Source organism: Anser cygnoides, chromosome 7 (assembly GCF_040182565.1).
Source record: "Anser cygnoides isolate HZ-2024a breed goose chromosome 7, Taihu_goose_T2T_genome, whole genome shotgun sequence".
Classification (NCBI taxonomy): domain Eukaryota; kingdom Metazoa; phylum Chordata; class Aves; order Anseriformes; family Anatidae; genus Anser; species Anser cygnoides.
In genome coordinates, this window is record NC_089879.1 from 20,983,923 (window position 1) to 21,007,070 (window position 23,148).

Below are 23,148 nucleotides of genomic sequence, written 5' to 3' on the forward strand. Positions count from 1 at the left end.
CTCATTTATGCTTCAGGGAACTCTAACAGCTACAGCCTAGCACCCAGTGGTAATGCCTGGATGAGGGCTGGGCAGAAAACACGCCTGTCCCATGAGTAACTACTCTGGAACGAGGAGCAGGGGGTGGTTGCACTGTGCGAATTGACAGACCTTCTTCACCTGCTTGGGTGTTCATCACAGGTCTTTTCCAAAGTCTGCTGGCTGCAAGTCTGAAAAAGCGTGTTGCTGCAGTGGTGGATCCCGGCAGGAGGCAGCATTTAGAGCAGTCAGCAGCATTCGGCTGCGATAGGCGCTGGAGAAGCCCAGGCACACCGGGGAACAAAGGAGCTGTTGCTCAGAGCTGCGTGATAAAACCTTTCTCTGTGGAAGCCAGACAATCTACCCATTTATTTGTAAGTGGCATTCGGTCACAGTTTTTTGGCAACATATGGAAACTGTTTAAATTAGCCGTATGAGCCATACGTGAAACAGATGCATATTCTTGAGCAGGCTTTTGTCATTTATGTCTGAGCGAGTGAAGGGTGCAGCTGGCTTGCTTGTGGAGTGGGGAGCATGTCCTCACCCGCGTGTAGTTAAGTGCTGGGAGTGAAACAGAGAACCAGACGTTGATAACGACCAACTTCTCACGGGGACCTACTGCGTAAATAAGATGAATGGATGTAACGGCACATGATCCTTCACTACTTTCCTGATTGCTCACTGCTGGCACAGGATCAGTTGTGTGAATGGAAGGCTGTATGGTCCATGGCTGTCCTGCTCGTGTCTTCCACCTGTATGCTAGCTTATCAACAGAATAGTTTACAGCTTGGAGGTTTCATCAGAGCATAATTCTCTGCCTTTTTGAGCCATCTTAGTAATTAGAGGGATACAAGACCTTGTTGAAGAAAGCAGAACATTGTGACTTCTGTGGCTTTTGAATGTGCATCCTAAGAGAAATTTTGTGGGGGGAGAAACTGCACCCAGAACTGATCCCTCTGTAACTGGACCTGTGACAGCCACTGAGCTCATGGAGCTCTGTACACAGGGAGGATTGTGTTGCTGCACAGCCCTATGTACTCGCTGTGGTGTGTATGGCTGGAACAATAAAAGTGGCTTTGAATAGTAAGAGCATTGACTTTACGTGTGCCAACTGTTATAGAATAGACTAAGGTGGGAGCTGCTGAGACTGCAGTGATGGTTTTTGTGGATGTTTGCATGGCTGAGTTTAACTGTAGGTCAGTAACACTGGAAGACAAGAATGGGAGAGTTTATGGCATGGGATTCACCGATGGGCAAGGAAACAGTAAAAGAGCTCTGGGATGAGTGTTGTTAGGGCTGACTGAAAAGGAAGTAGGTTTTGGGACATCAGCAGGAACCATCCTGGCCAAAGGAAGGCCATGGCAGGATGTGAATCACTCTTACAATGGCAACACTGATTTTGTGTGCCATGCAGGGATGTTTGTACAGTAAAACATTAATTCATGGGTGTGCTGATGACAGTCCTGTAATGCTTGCCATCACAAAGTAGACTTGATGAGGGCTGAGCTGGGCAGGGTGACTTAGATCCTTTCCCACATGTATGTCTAAAGGTACAAATCCAGAGAGGTGTTTGAACAGGCTGCTGACAAGGCTTATGAGTGGCAAAAGGGGAAGTAAGAGATCTGTTTGCTCTATTAAATATTAAAAGACAATCACCATTTTTTCCTTAATTTACTATAGGAGTTTAAAACATGCAGGGAATTACCAGAGGTCTGAGGTGTTTTAGGGGGCTCTAGTTGTCTCCCTGAACCTAGAGTCCCTTGCAGCAGCCAGTACTCTGGGCTCTGCCACACTGAGCTAGCAGCATGGTTCAAGTCTGGAGCATCACTCTATCCTGTAGGGTTGTTCCCTCTGTGAAAAACACATTTGGATTACGTGGTGGTGAAGGCCAGGTTTCTATGGTCAAGGTGAGTTATTTGGCAAATGCCTGTTTCTAGATGAATTGGTGGTGTGGAGCACAAAGGAAACTTCCATGTGTTGTCCTCTCCTCTGTGAGCTCAGCTTGGGACCAGAACAGAGGTTCTGTAGAAAGGTGCCTAGAATTCACTGCAGCACAGGTGGTAAACTTGTCCAAATGTAGAAACAACGTGTTTTTAAATTTAACAGGTGAACCAAACATCTGTTTGACATCTTCTCTGTGACAAATGCTGATATTTCGGCTTGTGGGTAAACCTGAGTGAAACATCTCTTGTGTTTTGACCTCTCCTTTTTTGTTCATGTTTCTTTGAATTGCTTTTGCCAGTGGTGAGGCTTATCCGGAAGCATCCTTGTCACATGCATTACTCTAGTAATGTTTTGCATACTGCAGGGGGTGGAGCGCTTCATTTTCAAGGTTATTTTTAACCCCTAAATACTTGTGTTGAAGCCAGTCCAGGACGGTGGCTCGATTCTTCACAAGGAAGGGCTGTGCTCTGCTGCCGGGGTGAGTGATTTCCACTCTTCCTGCTTGGGGTGCTGCTATAATTTTCCATGCATAGTATTGCCCTCTGGGGAGTGTTTGTACAGTTGGATTTTAGAGGGAAGAGGGAGGAAAGGAGGTAAGATCTGCTGCACTCCTTTTGTGGATTTTTTATTATTGATGGTAGAAGATTTTTTTTTGTATTTTGCCCCTTAACAGTGCAGTGTAAATGCCATGTTTCATACTGCATCTCAGCTCAGCGTGTGCCTGGGACAGTGCTTGTGTCTTTTGTGACCAACCTGCTTCCTTGGTTTCTCTCCTAACTTGTGGTGCTTGGTGTTTTGCTGGGTTAAGCTACAACACACAGTCACCTGTTTCCCCTGTTGTGAAAACCTCTTGGTTTTCCTTGGCACTGTGATTTCACAGCTTGCAAGAGTCCCAGTGCTGTGGGGTTGCTGAGACTTTTATTGCCTGGAGTGAGCTCAGTGGTCTCTGAAGGTTCTTGCTGGTTTGTCGAGCAGGAATGTGACATTTGCCCGTTTCCTGAGATCTTATACAAGGACGCTTATAGATTTTTTTTTCGTTTTCATCTGTTCTGCTGAGACACCTACGCCTGGCTTAGGGCACAAACCTCGGTATAGTCTGGGGTTGTTTTGGGGTACATCCCTTGCCCCCACGATGCCATTCAGTGCTGCAGCCATTCTGGCTGCTAATCTCGTTCTGATCTCTTCATTGTTGTGTTTTTGGCAATCAAAATTCCTCACCCAGGCCTGAGAATTTAACATCAGCACATTTGCATGACTGATCAGATTTGTCTCGCTTCTATGACGACATTGTTTCTATGGAAAATTAATGGATTCTCATGTTGTATTTTTAATGGCTGAAACCACCCCCCTGCCACCCTTCCATCCCCGAGCTCAGAGGGGAAGTCTGTAAACAGCTCAGATTAGCTTTCCTCCATAAATGGTTCCCATTTCTTTCTTGCCTGCTGTCCTTTCTTTGCGTTCTTCCAACAGTGCTGTAACACTCCTCTCCTGGTGTTGGTAGATAAGGAACAGTGAGTAAAAATGAGCTTGTGTTTGCTTTCCTTGTCTGGCCCTTGAATAGATGTGATCTATCATGGACTATCCCCTTTCATCCAGCACTGTGATTTTAAATTGTTAGCCTGCCCTGAGGTTTGCTCCAAGCAGGCTTAAGCAGTTACCTTCCTTTTTCTCAGGATGTTACTTAGCTAATGGATCTGTTCCTGTTCATTTCTGCAATGAGCTCATTTCTTCTGTGTGGGGGCATTTGGTAGTATATTTCCTGCGTGTCTGCTTAGGATCACCTATTCCCCTGCTGCATTGCTTGGGGCTCCAAGCAGGTGGAAACACTGAGGTTTGGATACCTAGTGTGTCAGGGAAAAGCAGCAGTTTTTGGAAAGAAACCTGCCGCTTGAAGGAAGAACATCCCTCCCCAAATGTTGCAGTTAAATAAGCTGTAATGGTTGTTTGCTTTGTGGTCATTACTGGTGAAATGTCTTTAATGGGGGAAAGTGCTTAGCTGCTGAACCTGTCCAAGTGAAACTTGGGGTTGCAGCAGTTTTAATTTCATTTTTCTTCTGCATCTCAAAGGTTGTTATTCCTCAGCTTAATTTCAAGGAATATATCCAGGACAATTCCCATGATGTGAGAGTTACCTGAGGAGAGGGGCTGACCTAGATTGATTCCTCTCAGAAGACTGAAGCTTGGTGGCCGGAAGGTTCAGAAAGTCTCTTTTGTGTGACACCTGGTGAGGGGCATGCAGTGTTTTAGGTCAAGGTCTCCTGATCCACGATACTGAGGAAGTATTGTAGCAAGGACCTGAACCTCAAGACAGCAATTTGTCTTTGAAATGAGGACTGGCTTGTTTCCTGCAGCTGTCATTGTCACACCTGAGTCTGAAACTGCTGGCACCCAGTCCCTATGCCTGCCTTTGAGGTGACGGTGGAGACGAGTCCACAAGGCTTAACTATTTGCCTTGTTCCTGCCTCCTCCAGGGTGCTCAAGGCCATCCTTTGAGGCACCCCACACTAGCCAGACCTCACAAGGTGGAGGGAAGGGCCTGTTGAAAAGAGCTGGTTCTGTTGACTGCTGGACTGCGCTGGACTGTCCTTTTCCTGTCTAACCCAAACTTGGCTTGTGGACTAGGGCGTGCTTGCCGCTAAGGGTCCTGCTTTCAGTCCTACAAGCCCAATTTGGGGTGGTGTCTCTTTTTAAGGGTAGGTGGAGCTAGTGGGGAGCTCAGCTGAACTTGGTGTTCCTACCTTCCAGTTTTATGTTGGTATCTGGAGAACAAGACCGGCCTGGTACCTCAGGCAGGAGGTCATGTTTGCAAGTGGAATGGGCTTTGCCATAGCACTTTGGTAATTAAGATGTGCTGCTACGGATGGCAGGTGGAAAAGTACGGGGAGGAAGATTGCTTAGTTACTTAGAAGAACATTTTTGCAGGTTTGGGAAGTAAAGATGCAGGAGATATGGAGTTAAGGTGGTTGATTTGAATCTTTGCAGCACAGGGAGGAAGGGGGCAAGAGAGAATCTGCTCTGGGCTGGCAGAGGCTGGGCAGAAGCACCCGACTGCAAAGTGTTACGTTTCTGGATGTGATTGTTGCTTAGGGCTTTGGATTATATTAGCATGGAAAAAAAGCCTCCAAGTGAAGGGCCACAAATCACATCTGGGCCTATAGGGAAGGAAAGAAGACTATAAAACAGGAAATCAATTTAATACTCAGTGGGTGTTTGCAGCGTGCTCACCCTTCCTTCAAATTGCCAAAGGAAGGATTAATTAAAGTTATATTGAGCAGCAAAAATGATGGAGGGTGTGAGATGGGGCTTGTGTGGTACGGCTTTCTCCATAGCTAATTGATAAAGGTACGCTTGGATTTCATTACCCAGAACCTTGCCATCTCCAGCTCTTAAAGGGCAGCTGAAGTGATGCTGTATTTCCAAGCCAGCCTTGCTGCCTTGCCGGGTGAGCTAATGAGGAACATTTCATATGCACTTGGGGAAAGTGAAGTAGAGATGGAGGGAAAAGGTGATGCCTCTATCAAGTAGTATCTTTGTCAAGTGCCACCGTGCTGTTTATCGGGTCTATCATTTAGGATCTGACCACAAAATGCTTTTTTCTGCTGGTGGTTTTGGTTCCTGGCTCCCACTTCCGCTGTGGTTGAGAGCTGTGTGCACCGCAAGGTGTAGGTGTTGGCAGGGGATGGTGACAGCTGGAGCCTACATCTCCTGTCTCTGTCTGCTGACTTTAGTTAGTTAGAATAATTTTTGAGCAGGGTGTGACAAAGCTGTAAGAGAACTGCTCTCCGAAATAGAGAGAGAAGAGTGTGTGGCTTCCCTTTCACTGCTAGCATGATCCGGTTGCTGTGTGTGTCCCTTCTTTATTTTAATGAAACACTGCACTTGATCAATGCTAACTCCTTGAGAGGTTTTTCCTGCTCTTGCACTGGCTGCTTATTGGGACTACTGCATGTTACTTTCTCTCTTCGTTTCTGGGGTAGGCTTTGGAAACACCAGGGTTTTGCATTCATGGAGTTTCAGAAGGAGCCAACTCCTGTAAACTGAAATGCAGCCCAAGCTGCCAGCTCCTACCTATCAGTAACTATAACATTTTCTCCTGAATTTTCCCGTTGAGATCTTAATTTGGTTTGATGCCAACACTTGCCTTGAAATGGGCTGGTTATGAAGCTTCCCGTTCTCGTCCTGAAAAGTAGCTGTGCCAGTCCTCTCTAGGGGTGTCTAAACACTTTGTGGTGTAAGAGGGAGTTTCTACATACTGAGCTGTTATAAGGGGAAGGCTCTGCTATCCGCCCAGTGGTCCAAGGTCTGGAAATCCTGGAAGCGTGTTTCCTCTGTTGATTTCTGTCATAAATTACTGAATATGCTCACTAGTGCAGGGCTGAGAGATGTCGTGCAGGCTAAAGCTTTAGATTAATTGGGTGCAGCAGCTCTAGCCCATATTGGCAACTTGAGCGCCATGACCATGCCCAAGTTCTGTTTGTTGTGCATTATGGCTGTGGCGATGGCTGATAGCGCCTAGCTGTGAGATATTGCAGCAAATAACTTTTTTTGTTTAAAAAATATGTTCATGTTTAACAGTCTCTTGGTGCAAGGCCAGCACAAGATGTTCCTAAAACCAAATGTAGTTGACTACACAAAGAAGATGAAAAAATGATTGCAGCTTAGTGTAAATATTGGGTCTGGCACTTCTTATACCAGCTAGGACGGAAGAAACAATGGCTGAGTTGGTTAAATTACATGAAGTTGACAAATCATGGGGGATTTTTCCCCCCTTCCATCCCCCTGTCTCCCCTTTTTCCTCTGCACAGTCAACTAGAGGAGAAAACAGAGTGCAAGAATGTTATTAAGGTCACATAGCTCAATTTCCTTTGCATGGAAACGTGAGGGGTTAAGCCAGACCCTTGGGGTTTGCATACTGCATTACAGGGAAGTAGCATCCTGAAACCTGTAAGAGCTCTGAAGTATTAGGCAACTAACGCCCTCCTGCAGTACTTTTATAAAGAGGTGGGTGTTTAACCATTTAAGAACCCATAGAGGGAGCTGCTTTGCTGTTTGTGGCATGGATTTTCTGCTGTGTGTGTTCACTTATGGTCTCCTGCGTTGCTCACTGTACCAATAATGGTTTTGGAGATCTCTGGGCAGAAGTGAGTACCATGTAGATGTGCAAAATATATAGATCTTGAGAGAGGAAGCAGCCAGCAGCAGGAGAGTTACGAATATTACAGGGAAAAGATCTTTCTCCTAACCTAGTTTTGGCAAGCAGTATAATTCATGCCACTGAATTTTTCAGTTCTATGTTAAAATAATGTATCATTTAGCCAAGAGAGAGTATGTATTGTTCCTTAAAGCATGTCTTCATGTAGGATCACATATATGCTTTCAGCTTTGGACAAATTCAAGCCAAAAGTATTTGATCATTATAGCATCATTGCCTTCCAGGAAAGGAAATCCATGAACTGGAATTTCTGGACTAGTTCTGTCTCCTGCAGACAACTTCCCAAGCAAGGGTGCTCTGGAAACGCTGCACGTGATAATTCAGGCAGTTCAAATTTCTGCGGAAGTCTGAACAGGGCTTCAGACTCTGATTCCCAGGATATTTTGATGTTCTTGAAGTATTTCTTGTAATTTAGAAGTGGACCATGTTCTTAATCATTCCTTCACAAACTGTGTCTCTGAAATGAAATGTGATCCCGGATCAGGGATCAGGGGAACTTCTCCTTACCAGAAAGTGAATTGTTGAGTCTCTGTTGCTGAGGGACCATGCTCGTGCCAGACAGCAGCTCTGGCTCTAGATACTCTTGTTGTGTGGACAAGTTTGCATCCAGAGCCTTAGGGTCAGTTTATCCCTAAAGCTGGCCAGTGGGACATTTCTGATTATTCCTACTGAGGAGAAACAAACTGATGCAGATAAAAGCATGACAGCTGAATGTGGTGGTCTTCATGCTTTTCTATTACTCATTGCTGTTGCTTGTTTCTCATCCTTTGGCTCAGGGTCTGGCCTTATTTCCAAAGTGTGTTTAGGATCTTTTTTTCTTTCACTGGTTTCTGCCTTATTTTGAGGCATTGCTCTTCTCTCTGACACAGTTGTTATGTTGCCCAAAGGAATGTGTTGAGGTTTTTTCTTTTTTAAGGTATGAATCTTTCTCAGCATACGTCAGAATACTTTCCTACTGGTTCCTGGGTCAGCACGTAGTGCAGCAGCAGCAGACTGATCTTCCTGCACGTCAGTGTGCAAGAAGAAAGAAATATGGATGTGCTGGAAACTCACCTTGATCTGTTGATTTACTTACTTCTTGCTAGACTGCAGAGTGTTAGCCCTAATGACAGCATGGCCAGCCCTGAAAATTTAATCTCCCAGCACTCAGACCTGTCAGGCTAGAAGTCAGCAAATGCTTATAAGTAACTTGCATGTTTTTGCCAGTGCATGAATAGTCATAGTGTGCCAGGAGATGACACTCATTATTACCTGCCTGTGTGTGCATGTACCCAGCACTCCTTGCCTGTAGCTCTTATTGCCAAGGTGGGACACTGGCTTTCCCTCGTACTATTCTGGTAAGGTGCAGTCACCTCTGGAACAACAGGAGGGAAACAGAGATCTGGGTGGGGACAAACATTGCACCTTCAAAATACATGTGGGATTGATCTCGGGGGTGTGTTAAGAGCACGTCCTTTGGCTGCAGTGTGAGCCACAAGCACAAGTAGCTCGTGACTTGGGTGACACAGTTGAGTCTTCTGCATGGGCTGCCTGACAGTTGCATCTGTTGATGGCCACAAAATCGGAAATGCCAGATTAATTGTGCAAACACATCTTCTTTGGATGTTTTGCAATGACACACATGCTCAAGTAGTCGTGAAACATCCCTTTTTGCGAATCCAGCTTTCATTTACACACAGTGTTTGTGGACACTAGCAGAAACTGAGTTTGAGTCATGAGCTTTGCTGAAACAAGCGTGAGGCATCTGTTTGGCTTCACATAGCTATTTGTTTTCTGTGCTCATTGCTGTGCTGCACTGTAGGAAATCTGCCGGGCAAGAGTAAAGTCCTTCCAGCAAAAATGTGTTAAAGCTGCACTGGAAGAACTGAGATGAAGTCTGTCAGCACGAGCTGTGCCAGATGGCTGCAAGTTCAGACTAGGCCCTTGGGCTGATGACATACACGAGCTTAGCATGCCTCTGTCCCCACAGAAAGAAGATTCCTTTGACACAACTCATAGGGCATAGTCCTCAGCTGAGGTTCAGATCCCATTCAGCATCTAAAACTTGCCATTTCTTAATACAGCTTCTGTCAGTGAGTCTGTATCTGAGATGCATTGGCATGGGGGGAGTTTTCCTGGCAGGCAGAGTATGCCTGTTTCCAAGGCCTGGTTCTCTGTGAATGTCACAGCTGTTCTTGATAGGTGCTTCAGGGAAAATTCCTGTGGTCTCCCATGGTGTCCAGAGGCCAACTGCTTTGTAGATCCCTGTCATCAGGGTAAATCTGTGGGCTATGCTGATCCCTTGGTGCTGGAATGGCGTCTTCGTACAAGGGGTCACTGCAGTCAAATGGGTGAAAGTTTTTCTCCTAGTCATGCTTGGTGGCTGGAGATCAGTTCAAACAGAGACATCAGGTGATGTTTCTCAAGCATGGAGTTAAATTCTTCCATCAACTCAAGTGGCTTTCATATACTTGTGTAAACTTGGAGCTGATGGTGGTTGGGGCTAAGGATAGCTGTCCCTAGGTATTTTTCTCGAAGTCTTAGAGATCAGCCTGCTTTTAACAAATCATAACATTGCATTTTGTTTTGATGTTTATTTTTAGGAACAATGTTTTTTAAGTTTATGGCTGAATACCAGAAGCTTTTGTAATTTGTTTCTACTTGTTTCCTTTGGAAAAAAGAAAAACAGAAAGGAAAGGAATTTCGCTAAAAGGCCTGGATGAAACACAGTTTCATGGAAAAGGAATATTTTAAACTGTTGTGAACATTTTTGTACTGAATTCTCATAAGAGACATCAAAATTATTATTTTTTCCCTGAATTCCAATTCTGACTCAAAACCAGGGAAAGGAGAAAGTGCAAGGAAGTAGGAGAAAGGAATTGCTTGGGGGCATTGTGGGGAAGAAATAGGTCAGGGGGGTGGTTTGCAGAGAAGAGAGTTAAAGATTTTAGAAGGAAGATGCTTTGTACAGTCACATTGCTCTGAAGTCAGAAAATGCCAGGAGTCCTCCAGACATGTTATTGTGGGAAATGGGCTGCGAAGCCATTGGTGGGTTCCGACTCTGTGCCTGTGTGTGAAGCACAAGGAGAAGCTGTTCAGCCTTTCTTCTGACCAGGAGGAGGTGTTTTCCTTCCCTGTGCAGTCTGCTGTGCCTTCCAGGTGCCACGGTGCCTCCACAATGCAAATGCCAATGCATGGACATTCAGTATGTCCTCCTTGGGGAAAATAAACTGAAAATGATGACAAGTTGCAAGACGGCTTGTTTGTTTAGATGGTGGATTTATTTGTTAAACACAGTCATACTTCCCCTTTGCCCCAACAGACATGTGCTCTCCTATTGCATGTACTCGAAGGTTAAACATTCTGGGTAGTTGGTGGTGACTACTAGTCCAGCATGGAAGCAAACTCTGTCATATTGGCTGCATCAGCGTCAGTAAGAGCTGCTCTGTTCTTACTATCCGGAGCAATTAATGCCTCATCTTAAACAAAAGCTGGCACGCTATTGCACTGAGCGTTAAGAGTTTGCACCTGGCTGTACACTGCAGAGATTCCTGCCAAGAGAAATATTGGTTTCCAAGTTTGTTATCCTGCTGTTTGGAGATTTTAATTTTTTGTTTGTTTTTGTTTTCTCTTTTGGAAATCCTCCCACATTAAATTAAAAAGGAGACATTGATAAAGGAAATCAGAAGGGATGTTTTGAGAGGTTTCATTTGCCAGCAGTCTCTGAACTTGTCACCCTTTAAAATAAAATACTTGGGCTTTCCTGTGGGACAGCTCCCTTGGGGTGGAAGCAAGCATCTTTCAGGCTTGCTTGCCTTTAGGAAGGAGCCTTTGGCAGCACAGGAGAAGTTGCAGTGCAGCATTCCCAGCCAGGACTTCCAATAAGGAAAGTTGTTCAGCTGGCTTGAGACTGTGATAAATCATGGTTCCCCTTGAGCATGCTGGGACGACAGAGAGCTGGAAATAAATGCTAGGGAAATTCGGCTTTTGTTGTGGGCTATCTTTCAGGATGATGTATGGCTTTGTAACAGAAAGAGAATCCTTTGCTGGGGTTGGGAGAAAACTACTGCCTTCTGTTGGGAAGGAAAATGTAACAATTCTGTTTGTGTAAATCCTTGCTGCAGCTTTGCCTTGAAAGCCATGTTTTGACGTGAACTACCTGATCATGAAAAATAATCTATGCAGTACTAATGTGGAAGAGCCCCTGAGAGCCCAAGGTGGTGGAAATTAGGCTGGGGATGAAATGGTACTATTGGTTTGTATTAGGGTAGGGAATGATATCTAGTTGGCCAGTATAATAGGGATCTAGTTGGCCAGTATAAATGTGGCTGGGGAAGGAACCTGGATGACATGGGATGCTGTTTGCCTCTCTGCCCCTTGACTCTACATTGTCCTGAGCAAGTCATTTCTCTGTATGGATAAAATGTCCTGTCTTCAAATTGCAGTCACAGGAACATTATGTCCCTGTTTCTTTCACTGGTCGTTGCCAATCAGCCTGCCTCATGGCCACACTGGCCACCTCTTGGTTAGCTGGTGGTGAGCTGACAGTATTTTAGGTTCTTCTCTGTTCTGTGGGAGGACTTGGGTTGCCAAGGCATTGGGGAGAGCCTGAGCTGTGTTTGTGTAGGCTCCATCCTCGCTATAACTGATGTCAGTTAACGTGTAGGTTTGCCTGCACTGACTATGGCCTCTTCTGGAACTTTTGCTGTATTTCTGTACTCTGCATTTTGGTAGCACTGTCACAGAGAACCAGCCAAAAAGCTATAGCCGGTCTCCTGCAGGGCTAGGAGTCGTGTTGCCCATTTCTCTGCTGTGGCCAGATAACCACAGGCAGGCAGAGCCTTGACCCACAGAAGGGGAAACACCTGAGGCCCTCTCTGCTCATGCCAGGGCTCTGCTGCTCGTAGCAGCAATTTGGTGGGGCAGTGTGTGGCTGCTGGGATGTGTCTGGTAGCAGGCAAAGACTTCTTGCCCTCTCTGAGTTAACTCTTTAAAATTCAATTGCCAGAGATCCAATTGCAGATTTCTGATATACAGACAAACGTCCATCTTTCATTTGGTCCTGGCAGTAATAGTGAAATGACGAGTAAAGCCCATTGGTTTCTCAGACCTAACGTACTTCGCTGCTGCTAGCATAGCAATGGGATGATTTTTTCCCCAGGAATGTAAAAGTTGCGTTGTTTGACAAGAAAAGAAAAGGTGATTCCATCCCATTCAGTCACTGTTGAGACAACTCAGCATTGCTGCTTGCCTGACGTCCTGAGTTCTCTTGAACTGTACCAGAGATTAATTTGCTCTTTTTTCTTTTTCATCAGCTTACACAGGCTATGAGTTTTAACTGTTCATAACATGATTGTTATCTCTGAAGGATCTGTTCCGTTTAGTGAACTGCTTCATCATCTCTGTTTCCTTTGTTGAAATTCCACAAACGGTAACTGTACACTGTGCAGAGTCATCTGTATTCCAGCATTATCAGTTTTTCTACTCAAAAGGTTTCCAGTCTATTCCTTTGAGCTGTGAGAGTTGAGGTATCAGTTTGTTTATTTTCATGGCTTCTGGCTGAAACCCAAGGATTTTTACAAAATTAAAAACTCTGCAAACTTAAATCAGGTTAACTAACCTCAAGGGGACAAATAACCGGTGTTTCTCCAGCCAAGTGGAAATGGTGGGCTGGCTCTCTGCTTGGCTTTAGACCAGCACAGTGTGTCTGAGTGCTAACCATGTGTAGTAGGTCCTACAGGCTGATGCTGTAGCCTTTAGATTTGCACTGATGAGCTTGAGTGCTGTGTGTTTTTCTTCCTGTCTTAACTGTTAGCCTGGGGATGGTGAGGATGCAATATCTCAGTCAGAATCTGAGCTGCAATTTAGTTCACTCCTTCACACTAACTAGGGAAATATCAGTAATTGCCCCCCACGTAGGCTTTAATGTGCAGTGACCAGTACCACCTTACAGCCTGGCAGAGCCAGGCGTGTAACAAGACCAACAGGAGGCATCTCTGCTAATCAGCTCCTCTCTGTGCATCTGCACAGTGGCTCATTTTAAATACTGTCACTTGGCCTCCACCATGTCTACTCTCTCTGTACTTTTAAATCTGCTGCTATATATTATTACCTTTTTCTGGTCCATGGAGTAATTGCATTTGAGGTGTGGTACGGGCCTCATAGGAATTATACTTTCCTTCCAAAATAAAACTAAACTAATTGCAGTTTGTTTCTCTCCAGCTGCCTTTTGGGGAGATATCGCTTTAGATGAAGATGATTTGAAGCTGTTTCAAATAGACAGAACTGTTGACTTAACAAAGCACTCAGATGGCAACGCAAGACACACTTCAGGTAAGGGCAGCCCAGAGGTGGCGATGCCTTCTTTCCCCTGGTTTTGTTGTTAGGTAGAGAGGAGATCCCTGTCACTTACGATGCTTGTTCTCACAGGCAGGGAAGTGCATGTAGAGGGAGCTTAGTTATGTGACTGAGGGTGGGATCCAACTCTGAACGTTGTTAAATAAAAACAGAATCATGATTTGCATTATAGGGCAGTGATGCAGCCTTTCTATGTGGCCTGAGGGAGAAGAGTTTTAAATTTATAGCACTGGTCTCTTCCTGTGAGGATCTACCTCTACAAATTTGGAAGGAAATGTGTTTGAAGTAGGAACACTCAGTTTGGCACTCAATTTGACTCTTACTGTCCTCCCCTCCCCTCCTTTTTAATGTATGATCTTAATGGAATAATGTATTTTTTTAGCTTTTTACCTAAGTAAAACCTATTGAAGCCTAGCATACAGGCTACCCTTGAAGTGATGATGCAATTGACATCGGTTAACAATCATTGTGATTTTTTATAAAGCCAGTAGATGGGGTAACATATGCTTATGTTGCCCTCTGCCCCTACACAACTCTTATGTATGCTCAGTTTTGTGCCAGACCAGAGTTGTTTCTTGAGTCAGAAGCTCTGCTTTGAATCCATCTCTAACAGTCTCTGAAACACTGCAAATGGTTTGAAGGGTGTGAAGGACTTCCCTCAGTATTGTTACTTCTGCTCCACTTTATGATGGCAAGAGAGAAATGGTTGGAAATCTGAGCTGTGAGAGACACCAGTGGGACTGGAGACAGGGCAGGTCAGGATAACCTTTTTCTTTCTCTGCTGTTACACTCTTAGGTTAGCAGTAGTGTGAAAAGTTGAGACTCAAGTCAGTGCTTTGTTCACCTGACCCATGTGCATCTCAGCTCATATTTTATCATTCATAAGGACTGGTAGCTGGTTCTGTATCTTTGTGACTACCTACCTTTGGTTTCAGAGTGTCAAAGCCCTGTATAGGTCCTGTTCTGGGGGTCAGTGCTCTAGCTTCATGTTGGAACAAGTGTGAAAGATGACACATCCACCTCGCAACACAGATGTATGGTTTTGATGTCAACGTATCTAATTTAAACTCATGCTGATGCTGAAATTCTGGGCAAAGGAGGTCTGCACGTTTTTTTATATTGCTGATTGTTCCCTGGAAGTGCCATTATCGTGCATAGTCGTGTCACTTAGCCTATTCATGTCATGTTTTGAGCTGCGGTGTATTCTCAGGTGATAAGTGATTAGAAGCTGGTTGCCTTCAGAGCAGAAGGTAAGTCAGAAAATGAGGATTAAGTAGGTGGGACAGGATTAATCTCTTCCATGTCCCTTTGTCAGCTCCTGAAGTTAGATGAAACTGCTGGGGAAGCAAATCCAAATGCTGTTTGAACGTATCAGTTTGCTGTGATGTTTTTTTTTGTTGTCAAATCATACACATTTTTTGTGCTCAGCACTTATGCTGGACAAACTAGCAAATTAACTGAATTTTATAACCCACTGGTCTCTTACAACGATGTCTCCTGTTGTGTAGTTAGGCTAGTGTATTCCTGGCACCCTTTATTGACTGAGGCAAAGTTGGTGCATCATGCGATGCACTGCATAAGGGAATTGTGCTGTCGTGCTCATTTGGCCCTGTCCTCATCTCCAGCAGGTTTCATTCATCCCCCTGGCTTTCAACCCTTGGAAGTGCAAGCTGACAAATGGCCAGCCCCTGTGACTGTCACAGTGAGTTTAGCTTTCTGCAGAGTACACATAGAGGGTTTTCTGTATTCACCTGCCCTGCAAGGGGGCTCTCTACAGGGGCAGGAAGGGTTGATTCTTCTCCTGTGGGACTTACTTGACACTCTTGTGAATTGTAAGAGGGTGGTCTACATCAGCATGGTGGGGATTGGGACCCATTCTTCCCTGGGAGAAAGTCTTGCTCTCTGCTCTTTTATTTCCAGTGGGAAGAATGCAACCTCTGTACAGAAACAGTCTAAGACCTTTTATGAGTGGGACCCCTTGAATTATAACATTTCAGAATTTCCTAAAGCTGCTAATCGGATTAGTTGTATAGTGGAGGAAGTACTTAATACGTATATACAGACACACAGGCTCTTCGTATCTGGGAGCTGCAGTTCTGAACAAGCTATTAGGCCAGGCATTCTTCTTTCCCTGTGTTGTTTCCTTGTCCCCAGAAAATGTTGTTTAGCTGAGAGGAGTGGGAGGAGGGGTGAAAAAAGTGCTACTTGACACTCTTGGGCTGTTTGTAGGCATACACTCTACGAGCTTGTTGCAGGCTCCAGAGGAAGAATGCAATTTGCATGCCCCTATGGGTGATGAGGGACAGTGTTCTCCAGTAAACCTAGATCTACCTGCAGATGATCTATTTTTGTAAAGGCTGTGTATTGTCTGATGAGGGCTGAGACTTCCAGGTGTGGAAAGGTTTCCCATTCCAACTCCCCTTTGCCTTCTTCTAGTCTCCTGTCTAGACATCTGGATGTCTCTGTCCAGTGTGCCTGGATTCTTTTGTGTGGTCACGCAGGGAATTGGCATTACACAGGAAATTGCACCTCTTGTTTTATGTATTTAAAGTACATGTCAAAACTGACATGAAAGTCCTTATTCACATGGGCAGTCTCCTTTCACAGAATCATCTAGGTTGGAAGAGACCTCCAAGATCATCAAGTCTAACCTCTGACCTAACACTAACAAGTCCTCCACTAAACCATATTTTTTCCAAAGGAGCTTCCTTTTCAAGCATTTGTTAGGGAGAGCACAGGTTGGGCAGCTGAATACTGCAGAAGGCAGTATCAATAGCATCTTGTGTGCAAAGCATCATTCTCAGATGCTTTTGTAGCAGTGGGGTTTTCTTTAGACTCTGTAGAGGGGAAGGCAGACACGATGACAGTCTATAGCTAAGTGTAGCCCATTTAATCCAAGCAGGTTTTGTGGAGTATGTGTGCTGATCTCTGTCCACTCAGTTAAAACTGAGCTGTGAGTTAATAGAGAGTTTTTGCAAACAGTGCAGATGAACTCTGAGTGAATGCCACGAGACATGCTCTTACAAGAGAGCTCATAACTACCAACTAGTTCATTTCTCATCTAGACCCTTTCAGGATTTTCCTGAAGATTTATTCCAAAGTGTTTTCTGCCGACCCAATTCTAAACATCCAGTGTTGTTTCTTTCCTCCCTCCATTAGCTACTCTCCTTTGAACCTAGGTCCTAAGGTCGTAGAATTGCATGTGTTCTTTTTGTTTGTTGCTTTTTATACTAGTAGAGATTCTGTAGGCCAAATTGTGTCCTCCGTACCCTCCTGTTATTACAACATGTAATGCCATATAAAAATATGCCAAACAGAAAATTTCTCCCTTCTCCCTAAAATGGTTTGCAGCTAAAGGGGTGAAAAACAATAAGGGATGTTGGTAAAGGGAAAGTGTTACTTTGCATTTAGAATGTTTGATAGCTGCCTCCCTGCCTCTGTGGGATGAAGTCTGCATGTCATGTTTGCTATGAAAATCAGTTGTTCTCATGGGATAGTGTTGAAGTGGATACCCTTTGGATTTGGCCCAGCAGAGATACAGTAATGGTTCAAAGCATAATGAAACAAATAAGGTGCCTGGAGATCTGCCAGTGGGTGCTATTCTCAGCATGTCCTTCACCAACTCATAATTTTGATGAAAAATTGTCCAACAGCTTATGGTTTTGAAAAGTCTTATAGATTTTTTTAAATTTATTGAAAATGCTTTCTTTACTATATCAGTAGTTCAGAAGAAATTTGAGTCTAAGCTTTGAGGATTCCTGTGCTGCTGAAAACTCACTGATGGCTTTGAAACGTGGGGAAACAAGAAAGTCCACTGGCAGGCTGTGAAACTGCACAGTAGCTCAGATCCAGTCCTCAGGTGCAAAGTGATCGTCTTTGCTGTATTGCTTTATTTGCTGAAGCATTAGTCACAGAGGAAGAAGGCCTTTTCTTTTCTTGCCGTGCCTTGGGAGTGGTGTGCCTATTTAATCTTAACGGCCTAATTTAAGTCTTTTCAGGCAGTTTAGGGATTAAGAGGAATTTACTGGTATATTATCTCTTATCCTGATTTCTGTATCACTTTGAGGCAGCTTCAAGTCCTGAAAGGCACCCCTGTGGGTGAGAAGGGCAAGTCTGTCTTCTGTTTGTTCTGCTTTGGCAAATCAAAAGACATGGGAGTCTGGCTGCCCTCAGTGCTACCACGCTGTGTTAGACTTGCTGCTGAGGCAGTGACTACATCCCACTGCAGCCAAGAATGCTTTTCAAGAACACTCAAACTAGGTTTTCTTGGCCTCTGATACTGAGAGATTTTCAGGCTCATGGCTTGAAGGCCTTGATGAAGCTTTCACACTTGCACAGATCAGTTTCAGGAAGGATTTATAGAGCATCTTTATGGGATGAATAGGTAATACTTCACATAACAGTGTGGTCAGAACGGGGGTATGTATGATCTCAGGGATTTTACTGAAATAACAGTGGGAACTGCCTTTGAACCATGTAAGGTATTTAATAACTTGTGTTGTGACAGAGGCTGCCGCGAATGGCTGGAGGCACTGGTATCAAATTCATGAGCCTAGTGCAAGCAAGTTATTCTCTGGTGAATTAAGCAAAGAGGAGTTCTGAATTAAACCTTCTTTTAATAATAGCAGGGAGCTGGTTTGTTGGCACATTTTTTTGCACAGCTCTTCTGTTCTTGAGCGTGTTATGAAAACAGCAAAGTAGCTACTTTTACCAGCTCTGCACAAGGCGCACATCTACAGCAGGCTGCTTTTCTTTTTTGTGTTTTGGGATGCCTGTGGTGATCTTGTTTCACCCTGTTTCACAGGACTTTTCCTGTTTCAGGACTTGCTCATGGCAAGTACTGTGCATAAACTGCTTTGGGGTATGGAGGCAAACTCTGAAGAGATCTGGAAGGGAACAGAAGAATGTGCAGTGCTGTGTGAGTGCATACTTGGAAGGTCTGCATGCTGCAGGGGGGATGACTGCAGTGCTTTTCTAGTTGCATAGCAGCTTTCCATTCAAAGTGTGGTGGGCTGGCAGCCACTGAAACATATTTCTCTTCTCTCTGGTTACATTACTGAGACAAGGCATTAATTCCCACATAAGTCTGGATTGTTTGCAGGACCTTTTACTACAGTGCAGCTCTCCTTCTAAGAGCTATATTGTTTAGCCTCAGACTGGAGAATAAGACTTCTTCACCAGTGGCATGCTTGAGGTGTTCAAAGCAGTCACAAGCAGGACTTCTACTGCTTCACGTTGGGAGAGATTGCTTAGTTTAGGAGCTGAATGGATTGTGGGATGTGATTGACTGATATCCCAGGGAAGATCTGATTTACAGATTTGAAAGAGAGATGGTTAAATTCAGCTGATTTTGCATATACATGCTAAGCTCAGAGCTGTTTTTCCTTTGTAGCTCTTGTTTGGTGCTCTGCTATAGTGGTGCTCGGTTCAGGGTAGATGGGGTAGACTTCAGCATTGCTGTGTTAAGGGCTGCCTGGGGCCCAAGCTTGAATTCATTTCAGTTTGGAGCGGATCTATGGGTTGTGCTATCGTAATCTGAGCTGTGTTTATGATAACTGGCCAGGAGCAATGCAAATAGCTATGTATGTGGTATAACTCATATCTGAGAGCGCTTCCACTGGGAAATCATTGTGAAGGCTGCTTCCTCTTATATGGGTAGAGGAACATCTTTATTCTGGGAGAGGTGTCTGAGGGCTCAGTTCATCTGTGTGCATACCTCCTTTCTGTTTTCCACAACATGTGATGTGCACACTAGGGATTTCTCTTTGCAGTCCGTGCAGTCTCTAAAAAGGAAGAGGAGTCTCGGCCCATTCTGTGGAAAAGTAGGTGGCAAATGCCTGACACTTTGCCTGATGATAAAGTCTATTTAGCTGTGTCAAATGATTTTTCCATGACTAGCCCCTGTGTTCACCTTTTTGAGTCCGTTCAGTCAGGGGTTTTACCAGAGAAGGCAACCATGAAATGAATTTCCCATAGTTCTGTCGTTTACAAAGGCAGGGCAAGAGTTCTACTTCGGAAGAATTGGATAAATCCTCTAGGGCTGAGAGTGCTCGTTTCTGTGCACTAAGCCAGTCACCTTCTCTTTGCAGAAAAACAGATGCTGTTTTTTTTCTGCCAGTTCAGAATCTTGCAATCCTGTTGCAACTTTCTCAAACCTACCAGATTTTCTCCAGCATAAAGGTAATAGCCTAGAAGGCTCATGACCCTTGGCTATAGCTGATGAACCTTCTAATTCCCCGTGTGTAAGGCCACGTCTGCCTGTTCTCTGCTGCCAGCTGCACATCCTGCCACTGCTGCGGGATTTGTCTGTCAGGCAGGCAGTGTCTGTGGGGTGATCCCACAAGCTTCGGGTCTAGAGCGCTGGTGATACGTGCTTGGCCATCCAGTGAGCTGCAGCTCAGTTCACAGGCACAGATTCTGCTCTGGAAGGCCTTGCAGCTGATACTTCCAAAAGCACACCACAGGCCAGCTTTGTGCTTTTGGCTGTGCTGTTTTATCCTTTCCGCACTGCTTGCTTCCAGTAAGGAAGAATTCCATGGGTAGTTTAATGTGGGAGCACAAGAGAGGTGCAGAGCAGCAGCTCATTGCTTTGCTTTGCCTTTGTATGTTTGAGTGATTCTTCTGACTCCCTTCCTCCATAAGCTCCTGTGTGTTGCATATTCAGTTCTGCTTTAGAGACTCCCTGTCTTGCGTCAGTCCTCTGTAGCCCCTTGCCCGGAGTACAGTATTCTCCTTCCTCTTGGGGCAGTTTCACTTTGCCCCCTGCCCAGACAGGGTTCTGTGCATTTGGTCTTCCATTACAGGTTAATACAGGTTCTTCTTGTATTTACCAAAGGGAATTAATTCTTCTCCTTAGTTGTCTCCTCAGAAGCTCTCCTTATGGGATACCTGTGGAGAGCTTTCACATGCTGGTAAGTGCTGTCTTACTGTTCCCTTATCCCTGCTTCACGAGTGTGGTTTTTTTTGTTGTTGGTGGTTTTTTTTTCCTACTTTCATACCATTTTTAGGCTGTGGTTTGTACAGTCCCTATATGTCTTTGAAGTATGATGGGGTGAGAGAGTGGTACTTGAGTACTAAATAACATTTGAGTCAACATCAGATGTTAATGGAAGACTGCCACTGACTTCTTAGGCAGTGAGATGCTGCTTGTGATGTGTGTATGTGGTAACAACAGATACTCCACCTGTTGCACAAAAAGGTATGCAGGATCTGATTTTCTTTGGATTAGGGACTCTACAGGATGACACTTTACTTCAGAACCACTTAGGACAAGCCTTGCGGTGTTCCTTCATGCAGTGGGCTGTGGTATTCCAAACTCAGTTTATGACAAATGGAGAAATGCTTCACTCACCACAAGAGAAATAAAAGTCTATCTCCTCCTTCCCTCTTTGCTTGTGATAAATGTGATAGATGTCCTGCAGGACAGGCTAAAGAAGGTCCCAAGCAATAAGTGATTATACCGTTTGGCCCTTGCCAGTGCACAACCTGAACAACACAGCCCTGCTACTTGCTCTGTGTCCCCCTTGGAGTAAGATGTTGTTTTTCTTTTCCCTCTTGTCTAGGTTCCTGATGGCAACTGGTCACATACATGACAAAGTTTGTTCTGGAAATGCACTGTACCCTGAAATCAAGTTTTCTGAATGGTGGCCTCCCACTTGTCAAAATAATTAGTTTCATTTTTGTTTTGCAGTCAACATTCAGCTTTTCATAGTTTTTTCTTTCTTTTTTTTTAAATGATTTTGAGCTCTGAAATTTTGCTCAAATTAAAATGCTGTTAACAAATGGCATCGTAACAAAATTCCCCAGCTATTTCTTTTCCCAGATATATTACTTATCCAATCTTAGTGGTAACTTTGGCAGTGTTTATCCTATGAATCTAATTCATATGCTTGTTTCAGAAATAAACCAGGAAGATGACAACTCAGTATCACTCTTGTCAAATGCTGCACATCAGGAATTAATCAGGTTACATTTTGTTAGTGAGCAGTTAACTTACTTTAAACACCCAAAGACAACTGCAAAAATTGTATACGTTGATGCTGTAGTCTAAGCTGCTTCCAAGCAGCCCATTTCTACAGCTTCTTCCTGTTCGGTGTGGTGCCATCATCTGATTTGGGCATAGCTGCAGATCAGAGCAGTAGTTGCAGCACACTGTCAGTGCTCGGACAGTGCAGAATCCCTGTTGCTACCTGCTTGGCTTTGCCTGTCTTTGGCTCCCAGCCCCACAGCTTTGTCCATCCCCCAGGTTCTCTTTTGGGCAGGTCTCAGGTACCTGGGAGTTGGTACAAGATGGCATTATTAATCTTTTAAGGAGCTGGGGTAGTCACCATGTAGAGCATTTATAACATCTGATTGCTGTTTGCAACTGTCTTGCTCTTGATCGTTCTTAATTAAATTTTCTTTAGGTCTTGTCTACAGCTGGTGTAACACACTGGGAGACTGTTCCTTTTACTGGTGCCAGAAGAGTCTGAATAGTCTTTTGTGTTTAAATGGAGGTTATTAAATAGATTTATATTAATTAACTGTGATGCAGGGAACACATGGGCAAATGTACTTGAGGAGATTGGTTTATCCGTATGGAAATTATGTTGGAAGTTAAATCCATTACCCTAATTGTAAAATTCGACAGTGCTTAGCCAATAACTGTGGAATTGCCTAACTTATGCATTTGTTTCAGAGCTGGGCAAGTGCCTAATTTCCTTGAATACTTGCTCAAATGAAAAATTGAATTTGCCTCAACTGTGTATGCTTCTTTGTCATTTCTATGAGTGTCCTAGCAAATGAATTTGGAGATAGAAATGGTCAGTGAAAGACTAAAATCTAAGAAGCTATGAGAGGAGCCATTGCAGGATGGTAACTCTGGGAGGCTAGCTTGGATGCTTTGAACTTCAGGCTCTTTCCTTTAAAGCAGGGATGTTGCTGTGCCCACAAAATAAATGTTGCTTACCCCATTCCGTGAAATAGCTGGCAGGTCCAAGAAAAAATCAGCAGCCAAAATGACTTGACGAATAATAGCAAATAACAAATAAATCAGAAAAAGTTGTAAACTGCTCATGGTTGATTGTGAACAGAAAGGAGTTAGGTTTGTGGAATAAATGTGTTTGCCTCAAGCTGGTTGTTCAGGCCTAATTTGGAAAGAAGGCTGGCGTTTGTAGCTACAGTGGACAAAAAAAAAACTTCACTGCAGCTCCCCTTTTCAAATGGCAAGGACAAAGTATTTATTCAGCTGTCAAGTGGGGAAAGAAAGCAAATTAGTTTTAGGCTGAAATGCTGTGCTGTGTTTGCCGCTGCAGTTCTGAGGCCAGATGGTGACTTGAACAGCCCTGGGGAATGGGTAACAAGTTTCTCTGGGGCAAAGATCACAGGCAAAAGGAAATATTCAGATTATCCTGCTGTTTCACTTCCTAGAGCTGTTCTACAGAGAAGATAGTGTGAAATTTAGAAAGCTTTGTCTCTTGGGGGTATTCACTGCTGTTCTTGAAACTGATGGAGTTGCTGAATCCTAGAGTCGGATTGTGGCAGAGATGCAGAGGTCTGAGAGTTGCTTTTCTACCAATTTGATTCTTCCAGTGAAGTGCAGCTGTCCCTGGGCCGGGTTGGGTAACTTCTCTGCCAGCTCTCAGTGTGGCAGTTTGCTG

General features: G+C 44.3%; 1 protein-coding gene across 17 annotated transcripts in view; it reads left to right on the forward strand.

Annotated features, from left to right (window-relative positions):
* Window positions 1-23,148, forward strand: part of TLL2 (tolloid like 2) — a 94,449-nt gene that overhangs the window by 15,475 nt on the left and 55,826 nt on the right. For 15 of the 17 annotated variants that reach the window (XM_048069140.2, XM_067000359.1, XM_067000360.1 and 12 more), the window contains exon 2: window positions 13,376-13,486. The exons of 1 other annotated variant lie outside the window; for it this stretch is intronic. In XM_048069140.2, the coding sequence (XP_047925097.1) occupies window positions 13,376-13,486 (111 nt within the window). Of the gene's footprint in view, window positions 1-13,375; window positions 13,487-15,138; window positions 15,213-23,148 lie in introns of those variants that run through there. One more of the 17 variants, XM_067000363.1, reaches the window with a different exon arrangement.